Source organism: Macaca nemestrina, chromosome 5 (genome assembly GCF_043159975.1).
Source record: "Macaca nemestrina isolate mMacNem1 chromosome 5, mMacNem.hap1, whole genome shotgun sequence".
Classification (NCBI taxonomy): Eukaryota; Metazoa; Chordata; class Mammalia; order Primates; family Cercopithecidae; genus Macaca; species Macaca nemestrina.
Genome location: NC_092129.1, coordinates 162,353,029 through 162,366,075, shown reverse-complemented (window position 1 = coordinate 162,366,075; position 13,047 = coordinate 162,353,029). Strand labels below are relative to the sequence as shown.

At 41.8% G+C, this 13,047-nt stretch overlaps 1 protein-coding gene across 26 annotated transcripts in view; it reads left to right on the top strand.

Moving 5' to 3' along the window:
* The window catches only part of LOC112426759 (uncharacterized), a 551,288-nt gene that overhangs the window by 56,144 nt on the left and 482,097 nt on the right, over nt 1-13,047 (top strand). For 2 of the 26 annotated variants that reach the window (XR_011623993.1, XM_071097553.1), the window contains exon 3: nt 10,506-10,973. The exons of the other annotated variants lie outside the window; for them this stretch is intronic. Coding sequence is in view for 1 of the 2 variants with exons in the window: in XM_071097553.1 (XP_070953654.1) it covers nt 10,899-10,973 (75 nt within the window). In the remaining variant the exon portion in view is untranslated. The remainder of the gene's footprint in view (nt 1-10,505; nt 10,974-13,047) is intronic. 26 annotated transcript variants of the gene reach the window in all.

The following is a 13,047-nucleotide window of genomic DNA, read 5'->3' as shown; positions in this document are numbered from 1 at the left end:
CTCAGAAACCCATAAAGATTTCTTTAAGGATTTGGATCCGGTATCTTTTGGAATTAAGCCCTAAATTATTATGAAGGTGAACCTAGGGTATATGTCTTGCCTGTGGTGTGTGTGCTGCTATCCTTTGAAGCAGAATGATTTGTGGATCATTTTACCAGTCCTTTCTCTTTTTTGGTCAAATGCAGATGGCATGGAGGAAATGGAAAGTTCTAGGCATTTTTACAACCACTACTATATAACTCTTATGAACCGGATAAATTTAGTAGACAAAGTAAGTGGTTAGTTTCTTGGACTTCAGTTTTCTAATCTGTAAAATCAAGAGTTGTATCAAAGTTTCTTTCTGGCTTCAAATTCTGTAATTCTTTCTTTGAGAATTGTGTAGCATGTATAATATTTATGGGAAATAAAGTTTAAGTCACTAAAAAGAGGCAGAAATCAGGTTATCACTCACAGGGCTGTTTTTTCAGCCTAGTCTCTGCCAATCCAAACCTTGTTAAAACTACAATGTGGCAAGAGATGATGTCCTATTATTATTTCTTTCACTCGAGAATGCTTCAGCTATATAGATCTATCAAAGCAGTTGTTACACTGGTGAGTTTCCCCATATCCATCAGAAGAAGAAAATCCATCACGCTTTTGACTACTTTTTCCTCTCCAAGAAAATGATCTTTAAGAGAATGACATGTAATATAGACTTTACTATTCTTAAGGCATTGGAGAAACTGCATCTGAAATAAAATCAATACATGATGCAGTGCTGTATGTACATTTCAAATATTGAATGGCAAAGCATTTTATCAAAGACTTTGGGACTAAATACCCATCCCAGACTTACATAAGGTAGGATAGAATGCAGTAGAGATACGAGTGTACCTCCTGTGTATATAATACCTAGTTGTGGTTCAGTTACTCCGTATATCTCAACTACACTAACAGAAAGAGGTAGACTCATTAGAGCTTAAGAAATGTAGACATTAGGGCTGGTATGTTTAGAAATTTGTTGTTTTTTTTTTTAGAGTTCCATCCCATAATCTCAGTTTAAGTTATAATGATGGTTACCAAGCAACTTAAGAGGAACAAAAGCACAGTCTTAGCCTTTATATTTCTAGCTGAGGAAAGTAGTCGACAAATAAAACAGAATTCTGTCTCAGTTATGCACTGAGTGTGTGACGTGTGACCTTAATCTCTTTTTTTTTTTTTTTTTTTTTTGAGGTGGAGTTTCGCTCTTGTCCCCCTGCTGGAGTGCAGTGGTGTGATCTCAGCTCACTGCAAGCTCTTCCTCCCGGGTTCAAGCAATTCTCCTGCCTCAGCCTCCCAAGTAGCTGGGATTACAGGTGCCCACCATCATGCCTGGCTAATTTTTGTATTTTTAGTAGGAGATGGGGTTTCACCATATTGGCCAGGCTGGTCTTGAACTTCTGACCTCAAGTGATCCGCCTGCTTTGGCCTCCCAAAGTGCTGGGATTACAGACTTGAGCCACCGTGCCGGGCCCCAAATCTCTTAACCTTCCTGGATTTGGTCCTTGAAACCAGTAATTTAAAATTACTGGCTAAATTAATTAAAATTACCGGTTACATTAATTAAAACAAATGACCAATAAATCCAAACAGACACTGAGTCTTTTTGTTGGTGTAAATTCCTTTATACGTTTCATAATGTCTTCTGTGATATTAGTTTACTTTTGGGAATTAAAACCTATACAGAAAACCATCAGTTTCACTAAGATTTTACCATGGAGTTACATATTAGATCATCTTCATTTACTTAATAAAGTGTTAAACACAAAGTTACTTCTACTTTTATTTGGGTTTTCTATGTTTTAAAAATTAAGACTATGTATTCCTTTCCTCACAAAATCCAGCTCTGCGATTCATTAATGTACTCGAATACTTTTTGGTTTTCTATTTACTTTTCAATATGATCTTTAATTTTTCCTTTAATATGATCTATCATTTTATGATATTCCAATGGCCTCTTTTGGGTATAAGGTGGAATCACATTCACAGGTCAGCCTGAGATCCACCGGCTGATAGTCCTGCCCTGGGGCCAGCAGACCCTCAGCCTTCTTTGTAGTTCTTTTTCTTCTTCCTTTTGGGGAAGGATGTTAGAACGGACTGGCTTTGATGTCTGTCAGGCTGTTTCCTGCCCATCTGCCATTGCCCGCTTTCAACTCCCAGGGCCATTGCTCCTCATGGTCTCAGGGTTTACAGCCAACATCACTGGGTTGGCTTCAAACGGGGCTACTCTGGCCAGGCATGGTGTCTCACACCTGTAATCTCAGCACTTTGCGAGGCTGAGGTGGGCGAATCACAAGGTCAAGAGATCAAGACCAACCTGACCAACATGGTGAAACCTTGTCTCTACTAAAAATACAAAAAAATTAGCTGGGTGTGGTGGTGCGTGCCTGTAGTCCCAGCTACTCAGGAGGCTGAGGCAGGAGAATCACTTGAACCCGGGAGGCGGAGGTTGCAGTGAGCCAAGATCGTGCCACTGCACTTGGGCCTGGTGACAGCGAGAGACTCCATCTCAAAAAACAAACAAACAAACAAAAAACAAAAACAAAAACAAAAAACACACACGCACAAAGGGGCTACTCTCCCATTTATCACTGTAGTCCAAGCTTGGACACAGACCCTTCTCATAGTTCCTCAACGATTTCTAAGATAAGGCTATACTTTTGGTGTTTTTTGAGACACAGTCTAGCGCTGTCACCCAGGCTGAGGGGCAGTGGTGTGATCATAGCTCGCTGTAGCCTCTTCCTCCTGCGCTCAAGCCACCCTCCTGCCTCAGCCTCCCTAGTAGCTGGAACTATAGGAGCACTCCACCATGCCAGGCTAATTTTTTTTTTCATTTTTTTGCAAAGACTGGGTCTCACTATGTTGCCCAGGGTAAGTTATAGCATTTAACATAACTTTATTAAAGGTATAAGGTAACAGGAGAGAATTATAGCCTACAGAATAACTTACGACCAGATGTGAGATGATAAGTTTTGGAATTTATAGTTTTGGAATTTATATGCACATCTGCATAGCTTTAATTTTAGATTGACCTGCTCCCAGGCTCTGCCTGCTTTGCATGGAGGTGAAAATACTCCCCACCATGTCCAGACTCCTGAGAATCCAGGCCAAAGCCTCACTTGTCTCAGAGAAAAAAAGGAGAGTTTCTCCTTCAGTCTAAGGCCTTTTTTTCCTTTCAGGATCTACCTCTTTTCAGGATGATCGATGGAAAGAATACTCATTTCCTTTGATGAACATTTCACAGTTTAGGAGTGCTATTAGCTTCATTCATAGCCCTAGCGAGACCTCTGTGTAATACCATGGTCCGTAAGTTTTTAGCTTTGAGTACACATTCTCAAAGTACATAGGCTTTGAGTGATCCACGAAACCCATGAAGCTGTGTGCAGTTTTCTGGCCACATGCCTTTTTCTCGGTAGCAGATCCGTCACCCTCGTCAGGTTAGTAAAATGGTCAGCATCTCCCCAGAAGATTAAGAACCGCTTCAGTAGGTCCAGCAACCAGACATTGGTTCAAGTGTGGATTAGTCATGTAGAGCATCAGGGGTTTCCTCCAGGTAGGGCTTCACTTAGAGTCCCTCCGCCAACAGCAGATAAAGCTGACTTTTCACATCTTTTCTCCACACATTTGTCTCTGCTTCTGATCCACAAATAAGGGGTAAAATGCAGGTATCTCCATAGAGTGGTTTGTAGAAACCATATGGTCCAAATCCATTCTTGGACAAGAAGCATTTCTCCAGAGTTAACAGAGTCTGCAGAGATGTAATTTTGCCTAGGCTTTACAGCTGTGGGTCTTGTAACAATCTTCATTTCATAAGGTCTTTGCATAATTAAACTGCCTATTTGGCCAGTCTTCCTAGGATGAAGAAATTGTCTCTACAAAGTAGTACTCAGTTTCTACAAAGAGTCTATTGCCAAAGGATATCCACCTCGCTGTGGTTTGAACGTACTATCGGGATTTTAGAAATCTTATAGCCAAGATTTAGCTAGGTCTAATTTTTTTTTTTATTTTTTCTTTTACTTCTTTATGTATTTATTTTGAGACAGAGTATCGCTCTGTCGCCCAGACTCACTGCAACCTCCACCTCCCGGGTTTAAGCAATTCTTCTGCTTGGGCCTCCTGAGTAGCTGGGATTACAGGCGCACACCACCACACCTGGCTAATTTTTTTTTTTTTTTTAGTAGAGGCAGAGTTTCACGATGTTGGCCAGGCTGGTCTCAAACTCCTGACCTCAGGTGATCCGCCCACCTTGGCCTCCCAGAGTGCTGGGATTATAGGTGTGAGCTACCTCACCCAACCCTAAGTCTAAATTCTAATAGCCACCTATACTCCCTTCTCTCAGCAGCCTTTGCGAGATGGAAACTTCTTTGAGGTACCTGCCGCAGGACTTGGAGTCTAGGGGAGGGATGATGGCAATGAAAGGTTTCTTTTCTCCTGTCACATCTTGCTCCAGACCTCTTGTGTTGTCTCCTGTTACACTTGGATCTCAGGCATCTATCCGGGGTTGATGTTGGAGTCCCCCAGGTGCCTCATAGGTCCCCTGGACACTGGCAGGGTCACCTTTCTTTTTTGAAATTGCACGGCAGCTTGATGTACATTGTAGTGAATCCAATTTATGATTCCTGGCAATACATTTACTAAGTGCCATTTATCTTTTTGCCTGTGGAACTTATTCACTCTTCTAAGCAATGCCTGGATGTTCATTCCTGTCTGGACCTCAGGTTAGGCATGAGAGTGAGGTAAAGACATTTGCAACAGGGTTGCAACTTTAGAAATTGGGGGCATGACTGGGCACAGTGGCTTATGCCTGTAATCCCAACATTTTGGGAGACCGAGGTGGGAGGATCACCTGAAGTCAGGAGTTCGAGATCAGACTGGTCAACATGTTGAAACCCTGTCTCTACTAAGAATAAAAAAAAAAATTAGCTGGGTATGGTGGTGGGCTCTTGTAATCGCAGATACTCGAGAAGCTGAGGCAGGAGAATCGCTTGAACCCGGGAGGTGGAGGTTGCAGTGAGCTGAGATCGCGCCACTGCACTCCAGCCTGGGCGACAGAGTGAGACTCCGTCTCAAAAAAAAATAAAGTGGCGGGGTGGGGGGACCAAGGCAAATAGTCTTGAGGCCTACTAACATAAAAGAAGAATCAGAATCTTGTGCAGTGGTGCCTGCCTTTACTCCCAGTTACTAGGGAGGCTGAGGTGGGAAAATTGCTTGAGCCCAGGAGTTTGAGGCTGCAGCGTGATATAATTGCCAGTGCACTCCAAGCCTGGGCAATATAACGAGACCTTGTCTTTAAAAAAAAAAGTTCAAGAAGGGCTTTTGACTGGGTCTCGTTTTCTGCCTCTGCTGTCCATTTCTCAGCATATTTTAGTTTGAAATGGGATTGCTTTTTTTTTTTTTGCCTTCATCAGCTGTTTTTCTTACGTGGTTCTCCTTGTTAGAGGTGGATGCTGGGGCTTTGAAAGCAATCTGCTGAGTGGTTTCTAATATTACTGTTAGGCTTGGGAAAAGGAAATCTGAGGGATGTGAATTTGGATCAGTGACCTGGCAGGCTGTCAGTTTTCTCAGGGTGACGTAATTTCTTGCTTAGGTGCCATCAGCGAAGTTTAACAAAGTCCTCTCACTTCCATCCCACATGAAGGAACTCAGGCGGTGATTACAAAATAGTGTTGCTGAATCTCGCCACACATCAGTGCAAGGGTAGAACATGTCTCCAGGTTATGATCATGGCTCCTTCCTCTCTTTGCTCTCCATGATCAGATTTCCCCCTCTATTGCTTTGTTTTGATGGGTATTTTACAGGAACCCGGGAGAGAACAGTGTCAGGCACTGTACTATGGTACCATTTCACCTCCAATTTAGAATATTTTAATAAGTGATTATTTCGCCGGGCGCGGTGGCTCACACCTGTAATCCCAGCACTTTGGGAGGCCGAGGCGGTTGGATCACGAGCTCAGGAGATCGAGACTATCCTGGCTAACACGGTGAAACCCTGTCTCTACTAAAAAAAAAAAAAATACAAAAAATTAACCGGGCGTGGTGGCAGGTGCCTGTAGTCCCTGCCACTCGGGAGGCTGAGGCAGGGGAATGGCATGAACCTGGGAGGTGGAGCTTGCAGTGAGCCGAGATCGCGCCAGTGCACTCCAGCCTGGGCGACAGAGCAAGACTCTGTCTCAGAAAATAAATAAATAAATAAGTGATGATTTTACAAATTTGCAACTTGTGATCATTTATTCATTGATAGAGAATGCTAGCCAATTAAAAATAGCAACTTTGCTAGTGTCTTAGAGTTTGAAATTTCACGTGAAGGAAATGTAAAATTAGGAAGTATGTAATAAATAGTTGAGGATTGGAGGGTCTTTTAGTTTGTCAGCAACTTTTAAGTGTATCAATTATTGTAGAGGATTTGATTGTCCTTTTATGTACTATTAATATTAACTATCCCACCTTAGACTAGATGAAAATAATTGTTTTACAACATTAGTAATACCTTAGTTTCAAACATAGAGGATGTAAAGAAATGTGTTGATAAACCATTTTGTAATTTATTTATTTATTTAATTTTTGAGGCAGAGTTTCGCTCTTGTTGCCTAGGCTGGAGTGCAATGGCGTGATCTAGGCTCACCACAACCTCCGCCCGCCCCCTGGGTTCAAGCGATTCTCCTGCCTCAGCCTCCCGAGTACCTGGGATTACAGGCACGTGCCACCACACCCGGCTAATTTTTGTATTTTTAGTAGAGACAGGGTTTCTCCATGTTGATCAGGCTGGTCTCGAACTCCTGACCTCAGGTGATCTGCCTGCCTCGGCCTCCCAAAGTTCTGGGATCACAGGCGTGAGCCACCGTGCCCGGCACCGTTGTGTAATTTAGACCTTCACTAAGTTATACTGTCTTCCCTCATCTGATTGCCCCGAACTGGTACCATTGTAATCTCTGTTCCAACCACAGAGACAGTTTGCAGAATTTTCAGGGCTGGGCCGCAGTTCTGGCTCAGGTTTCTGTGGATGCTGAGGTTTCCACTGACTTTCAAGATAGCATGGGGGTGGGGGCGTTGTGTCCTACGCTGGGGTCAGAAGCTGAACTTCTGTTGCCTTAGCATTTCGCCAGTGGCACCTGTGCCATGTGTCTTTAGTGTTGGTGCTTTTTCCTGGTATTTGTTTGAGCTGTTAGTGTTCAGCCTTGGTCATTTAGATTCTTCTTATCTCCCTGTTATCATGGTGCTTAGTTTAGTTTTTTTTTTTTTTTGAGATGGAGTCTCACTCGGTCATCCAGGCTGGAGTGCACCCTCAGCTCACTGCAACCTCTGCCTTTTGGGTTCAAGTGATTCTCCTGCCTCAGCCTTCTAAGTAGCTGGGACTACAAGCGTGCACCACTATACCTGGCTAATTTTGGTATTTTTAGTAAAGATGGGGTTTCACCATGTTGGCCAGGCTGGTCTTGAACTCCCGACCTCAAGTGATTCGCCCACTTCAGCCTCCCAAAGTGCTGGGATTACAGGTGTGAGCCACTGTGCCCACCCCTCTTTTTATGAATTTTTTTTTTTTCAAATATGCTTTTCCTCACAACTGCACTTTGTAATGCATAGGGTTAATATATTGTTATTAGACCTCCCAGGCCAAGCTTCGAATAGAGCAAAGAGTCACTGAGAGCTGGACGTGTAGACAGGGGCCTAGAAAGTTTTGGTGATTTGTGCAAGGTAACCCAGTGGGTGGTAACAGAGCTGAGACTGCTGGGATCTCCTTTTCAGTGATGCTTAACCACGTCTCCCTTCTGCTGCCTGTAGCCATTTCTGTGTCTGGACTTGTAATCGCAGGTGGATTCATATGACACCTCTCTAACTGCACCAAGAACAGGAATGTCCACTCTCCTTGAAGGATATGAGTTGTAATGTGGATTCTTGGTCTACTTTGGGGGCTCTTCTTATGTTTAATGCACTTGTTGCAGCATATACTGAGAGTCTGTGAAACGTTTTCAGATGTAAGCTATTGAATCATTTCAAGAATTTGTATTCATTAGTACTCATAGCACAAATGCCATTCCTGTCCCTTAAAGTGTGCAAAGCAGGGGTGTTTGAGGGCTTGGCAACCAACGTATGGGCACCTCTATTTTGAAATCGGTTTTGTTTGCATTTAACAAAGGTTAACAAAAAAGTCCTTTTGGGAAGTTTGGCCAGGGTCCTAGAATTTGTACGTGCCTTTGCAGTGTGCTCATACTCTGTGGGACATCTAGGATCCTCAGCCCCTTGTTCTCTGCTTTTTCAGTTGACCAAGTTAAATATTAAAGGAAGAGGATTTATTTCCTGCTAGCAGGGGATTTTACACTGTAAAAGGCTTTTAAATAATTTTTTAAAGTTGTGATAAAATACACATAACGTAAAATTTACCATTCGAACCATTTTTAAGCATACAGTTCAGTGGCGTTAAGTATATTCACATCATTGTGCAACCATCACCACCATCCATCTCCAGAACGTTTCTCATCTTGCAGGACTGCAACTGGGCATGGTAAAATATTTTGTATGCACAAATAAATCTTTAAAGCTGAAACAGGCCGGGCACAATGGCTCATGCCTGTAATCCCAGCTCTTTGGGAGGCTGAGGCAGGTGAATCACGAAGTCAGGAGTTCGAGAGCAGCCTGACCAATATGGTGAAACCCCATCTCTACTAAAAATACAGAAATTAGCTGGCCGTGGTGGCACACGCCTGTAGTCCCAGCTGTTCGGGAGGCTGAGGCAGGAGAATCGCTTGAACTTGGGAGGTGGAGGTTGCAGTACGCTGAGATCGCACCACTGCACTCCAGCCTGGGCTAGACAGTGAAACTCCATCAAAAAACAAACAAACAAACAAAAAAAGGCTGAAACAATAAAATTCTTATGGTAGAAGGTGCAGTAGTGACATATCTCTAATTCAATTTATATTCTCCATTTCTTTAACATTTCAACATCTTCAAGTAACATTTATATGGTGTTTTCTTATATTCTCATTGAAGATTCAAAACTCATGTGAGGTAGGCATGAATATTCCCATTTTATAAACGAGGAATTTGAAGTAGTAACAGAAAAAAGGTAATGAACAAATCAGGACTCCAGCTTAGTGCTGTGGACTTTAAATCCTTTTCTGTCTCCATTCTACTGTGCTTCAAAAGGCTGTGACTAATGTTTTCTTTATCTATCTTATCTACCTAGCTAGCTGGCTGGCTGGCTATTTAGCTAGCCATGTCTTTATTTTGTGGGGATGGAGCAGGCATTGAGGGAGGATTTCTGGAGTTTTGTTTTAAATTCTGGGTCTTGCCCTGACAGCAGACTGTCGTGTTCCTAACCTTGGGCATCTCATCGGATCAGGGATTATGGTGTTTTGCCTAAACACTTAGTAGATGCAGCAGCTGTCTATTCAAATATTAGTTTAAAAAATGCCTGGAATTGTATTTAAATTGCTTCAATTATTCACTAATTAAATTGCAGATTGTTTCTGCTGGGGATTTTGCACTAGGCTGAGTTTCCTCAATTGTTTGTGTTGGACAATGACAAAATAAATCTTTTGCATTGTAGCTTAGTAAAAAATCCTGCTGAATGGGCTAAATAAGTTCACAATCATCTCATAAGAGACTTATTTTTTAAAACAACAAATTTTTTTTTGGTAAGACCAGGCATGGACAGATACTGGGCTTTTGTTGGTTTTTATTTCTGTACTTTGGTTCTGGTGCTTAAAATACCTGGAGGGGTCGCAGACACAACGGAGGCCCATGTGTTCTATTGAATGTGTCATCTTCCTTGGTCTGCATGGGTTTTACCAACAACTGCACAATGGAATTCAAATATTTTAAAACCACATGTGTGTTTCTCACATGGCTGCTACAATTTAAATCTTTTGTCAGCCTGTTCAAGGGGTTAGATGTAGCAACCAGTTTGCCCTAGGACTTTATCTAGAGTCCTTATAAATGGTCGTCTTGCTATAGCATTTACAAAGCCTTTCTCTATGTGCTGTTTTCATTCACAGGGAGGAGGAAAAAACAAAATTGGGAAAAGGAAAGAACTTAGAAGGGTTCAGTGTCCCTGCAGAGCAGGAGCTTGTAGCAATATGCCCTTGATATTTTTAAATAAAAATGCCTGCTTGCTCTTAAAATGCAAATTGTTTCCATTCCCCTAAAAAAAAAAAAAGCACAATTTCATGCTAATGTTCACCTCTCTATCCACAGATAATTAAGACTTTGCTCTCAGAATAAATAAGTACCTAATACTTATGAGCACTAGCTTTGGGGCAGCCAGTGTCTATGCTAAACCTTTCACATGCATGAGCCTATGTAATGCTCAAAACGTAGTGAGGAAGGTGGTATTCTCCCCATTTTACAGAAAGGAAAAAGAAGTTCAGGGAGGAGGTTAAGAGACCTGCTTGAATGTCTCACTGATAGTAAGTGGCAGATCTGGGATTGGGTCCTTTCTGTGATGTAAGTGTTCAGGGTTTTTAAGAAGCAACGGGTTTTTTTTTTTTTAAGGGTTGTTGCTAATATTAATCATCTTCAGATATGAGAACCAATGTGGAAGCAACTCAGCATATGGATGTTACAGCCAATCTCAGATAAGATGGAAGAGGCAAGTTCTGTTCAACAATGTGCTAACATCGGCAGAGCTGAAGTGGGGAGCTGGAGAGGTACCAAAATATTGGATAGGAAACCGAATGCTTTTTCAAATCAAGTACCTCTGAGTGACCCTAGACAGTTGGTGAGAAAGAGTTTGTCACCAACATAAATAATTGGAAAGAAGTGTTAGATGCGTTTGAAGCAACCCAGAGATTCCCTTGTGAAGCTGTTGAGAAGAGACTAGAGTGTGAAGAAAAGAAGCTTGCTTGGTGTCCAAGATAAAATAAGGGATGGATCTTAGCACTACAGATGGAAACTGCAGCAGCAAATAACAGAACCAGAAGAGATACTTTTTCATGTGGATTCATACAGAAAGGATGTCAGGTAACTAACGATGAAAGCAAATAAATCCCCAGTGGCTATAGTATCAGATAAAAATGCAGGACACATTAAAAATGGGCTCTCTACATACAAATTCCTCTTTTGAGACAATCTACACCATATAAATTTTATTTTATTTTATTTGAGACGGAGTTTCACTCTTGTTGTCCAGGCTGGAGTGCAGTGGCACGTCTCGTCTCACCACAACCTCCGCCTCCCGGGTTCAAGTGATTCTCCTGCCTCAGCCTCCTGAGTAGCTGGGATTACAGGCATGGATCACCAGGCCCGGCTAATTTTTGTATTTTTGGTAGAGACGGGGTTTCTCCATGTTGGTCAGGCTGGTCTCGAACTCCTGATCTCAGGTGATCCGCCCACCTTGGCCTTCCAAAGTGCTGGGATTACAGGTGTGAGCCACCGCGCCCAGCTACCATATAAATTATATTGTAGGTAAAGGTCTGTGGTAGCCTTATATATTCAATTCATTTAAAACAAACCCAAGGACCTCTTTCCACAGATTCTCATACCACATTATTGTTAAGCGTACATTCTCCTTATTAATTTTTGGAATTAAGTGTAGTTATTATGTTCTTAAAGTTGTTTCCCGGCTGGCCGTGGTTGCTCACACCTGTAATCTCAGCACTTTGGGAGGCTGAGGCGGGTATGGATCACTTGAGGTCAGGAGTTTGAGAGCAGCCTGTTCAACACAGTGAAACCTTGTCTCTACTAAAAATACAAAAATTAGCTGGGCGTGGTGGTGGGTGCCTTTAATCCCAGCTACTTGGGAGGCCGAGGCAGGAGAATCACTTGAACCAGGGAGGTGGAGGTTGCAATGAGCTGAGATCACGCCACTGCATTCTAGCCTGGGCGACAGAGCAAGACTCTGTCTCAAAAAAAAAAAAAAAAAAAAAAAAAATTGTTTCCCAGTGTTAGTTTTAGAAGATTATATAGCAGATGCCATGCTGAGGTAGTTCAGGGACCTTTTGTAAGGTAGTGATGAAATTCAGAGCTGGAGGGTGACTTACAGGTCAGTGAGAATAAAATGTTGCTGCTTATTTCTGAATGTCAAGTCACAATGACCTACTTCTTTATTCTTCTTTATTCTTATCTTTTTCATGATTCAAGTTTTCCAGGCATAAAATATTTGGAGGTGTTTTTTTGTCTTTCTTTGCTACTTCTCCTATGGTCATTGTGTTTCTTGCACTGGTCTGGCAAGGTAGACTTTTAAATCATATTTTAAGTTAAAAGATATGGTAAAATATTTTGAAACATTTAACAGGTTTTATTAGACAAATAGAAATTGTGTCACATTTGTGTACAAAAATTTCACTAAAATTAGGATTTCATTTAGATCTGTGTGTTTCTGTGTGTGTGTGTGTGTGTGTGTGTGTCTCACAGCTCCTTCTGAAAATTTCTTGAAAGCAATAGAATGTTACCCCAAAAGGTAAAAAACACACCCATATATTCACTTGCACATTAGATTTTTTTCATAAAATTCCAAATGGTGGATTCATCCTTGAACTCCTGTTTATGAATCATTTGTTCTGAAATATCAGAGGCCATTTTGGATATACTTGGCTTTGGCTATTTGTGTAGTCTCCAGAGAAAGGTGGATGTTTGAAGTTGTATGACTTAGTGGGAAATTTCTACATTTCAAGTGTAAGAGAAAATAAATCCTTTGCAAACCACGGGCCATACCCTGTATAAGGGAGACAGATAACATGAGTTTGAGGGTATTATGGAGATTTTGGATTGGAGGGAAATGGGGCTAGAGAAATATTAGAAAGCATAATTAATGGCTTTAGTGGTTTTTTAAAAACTTGGAACATACAATAACAAATGCAGTGAAGACAAATGGTGGTAAATATTTGCAGTTACACTAGACCTTAAAGGCAGGGACTGTGTCCTAGTGGTGTGTGATCTGGGAGCTCATACCTGGGAGTCAGTAATTGGTTGTGAGAGTGGAAGAGGCCAGTCCTCATTAGAGACCTGGGAGGAGATGAGTTCTGGGCCAGAGCTTCATCTTGAAGCTTGTTAGTTTTTTTTTTTTTTTTTCTTTTTTGAGATGGAATATCGCTGT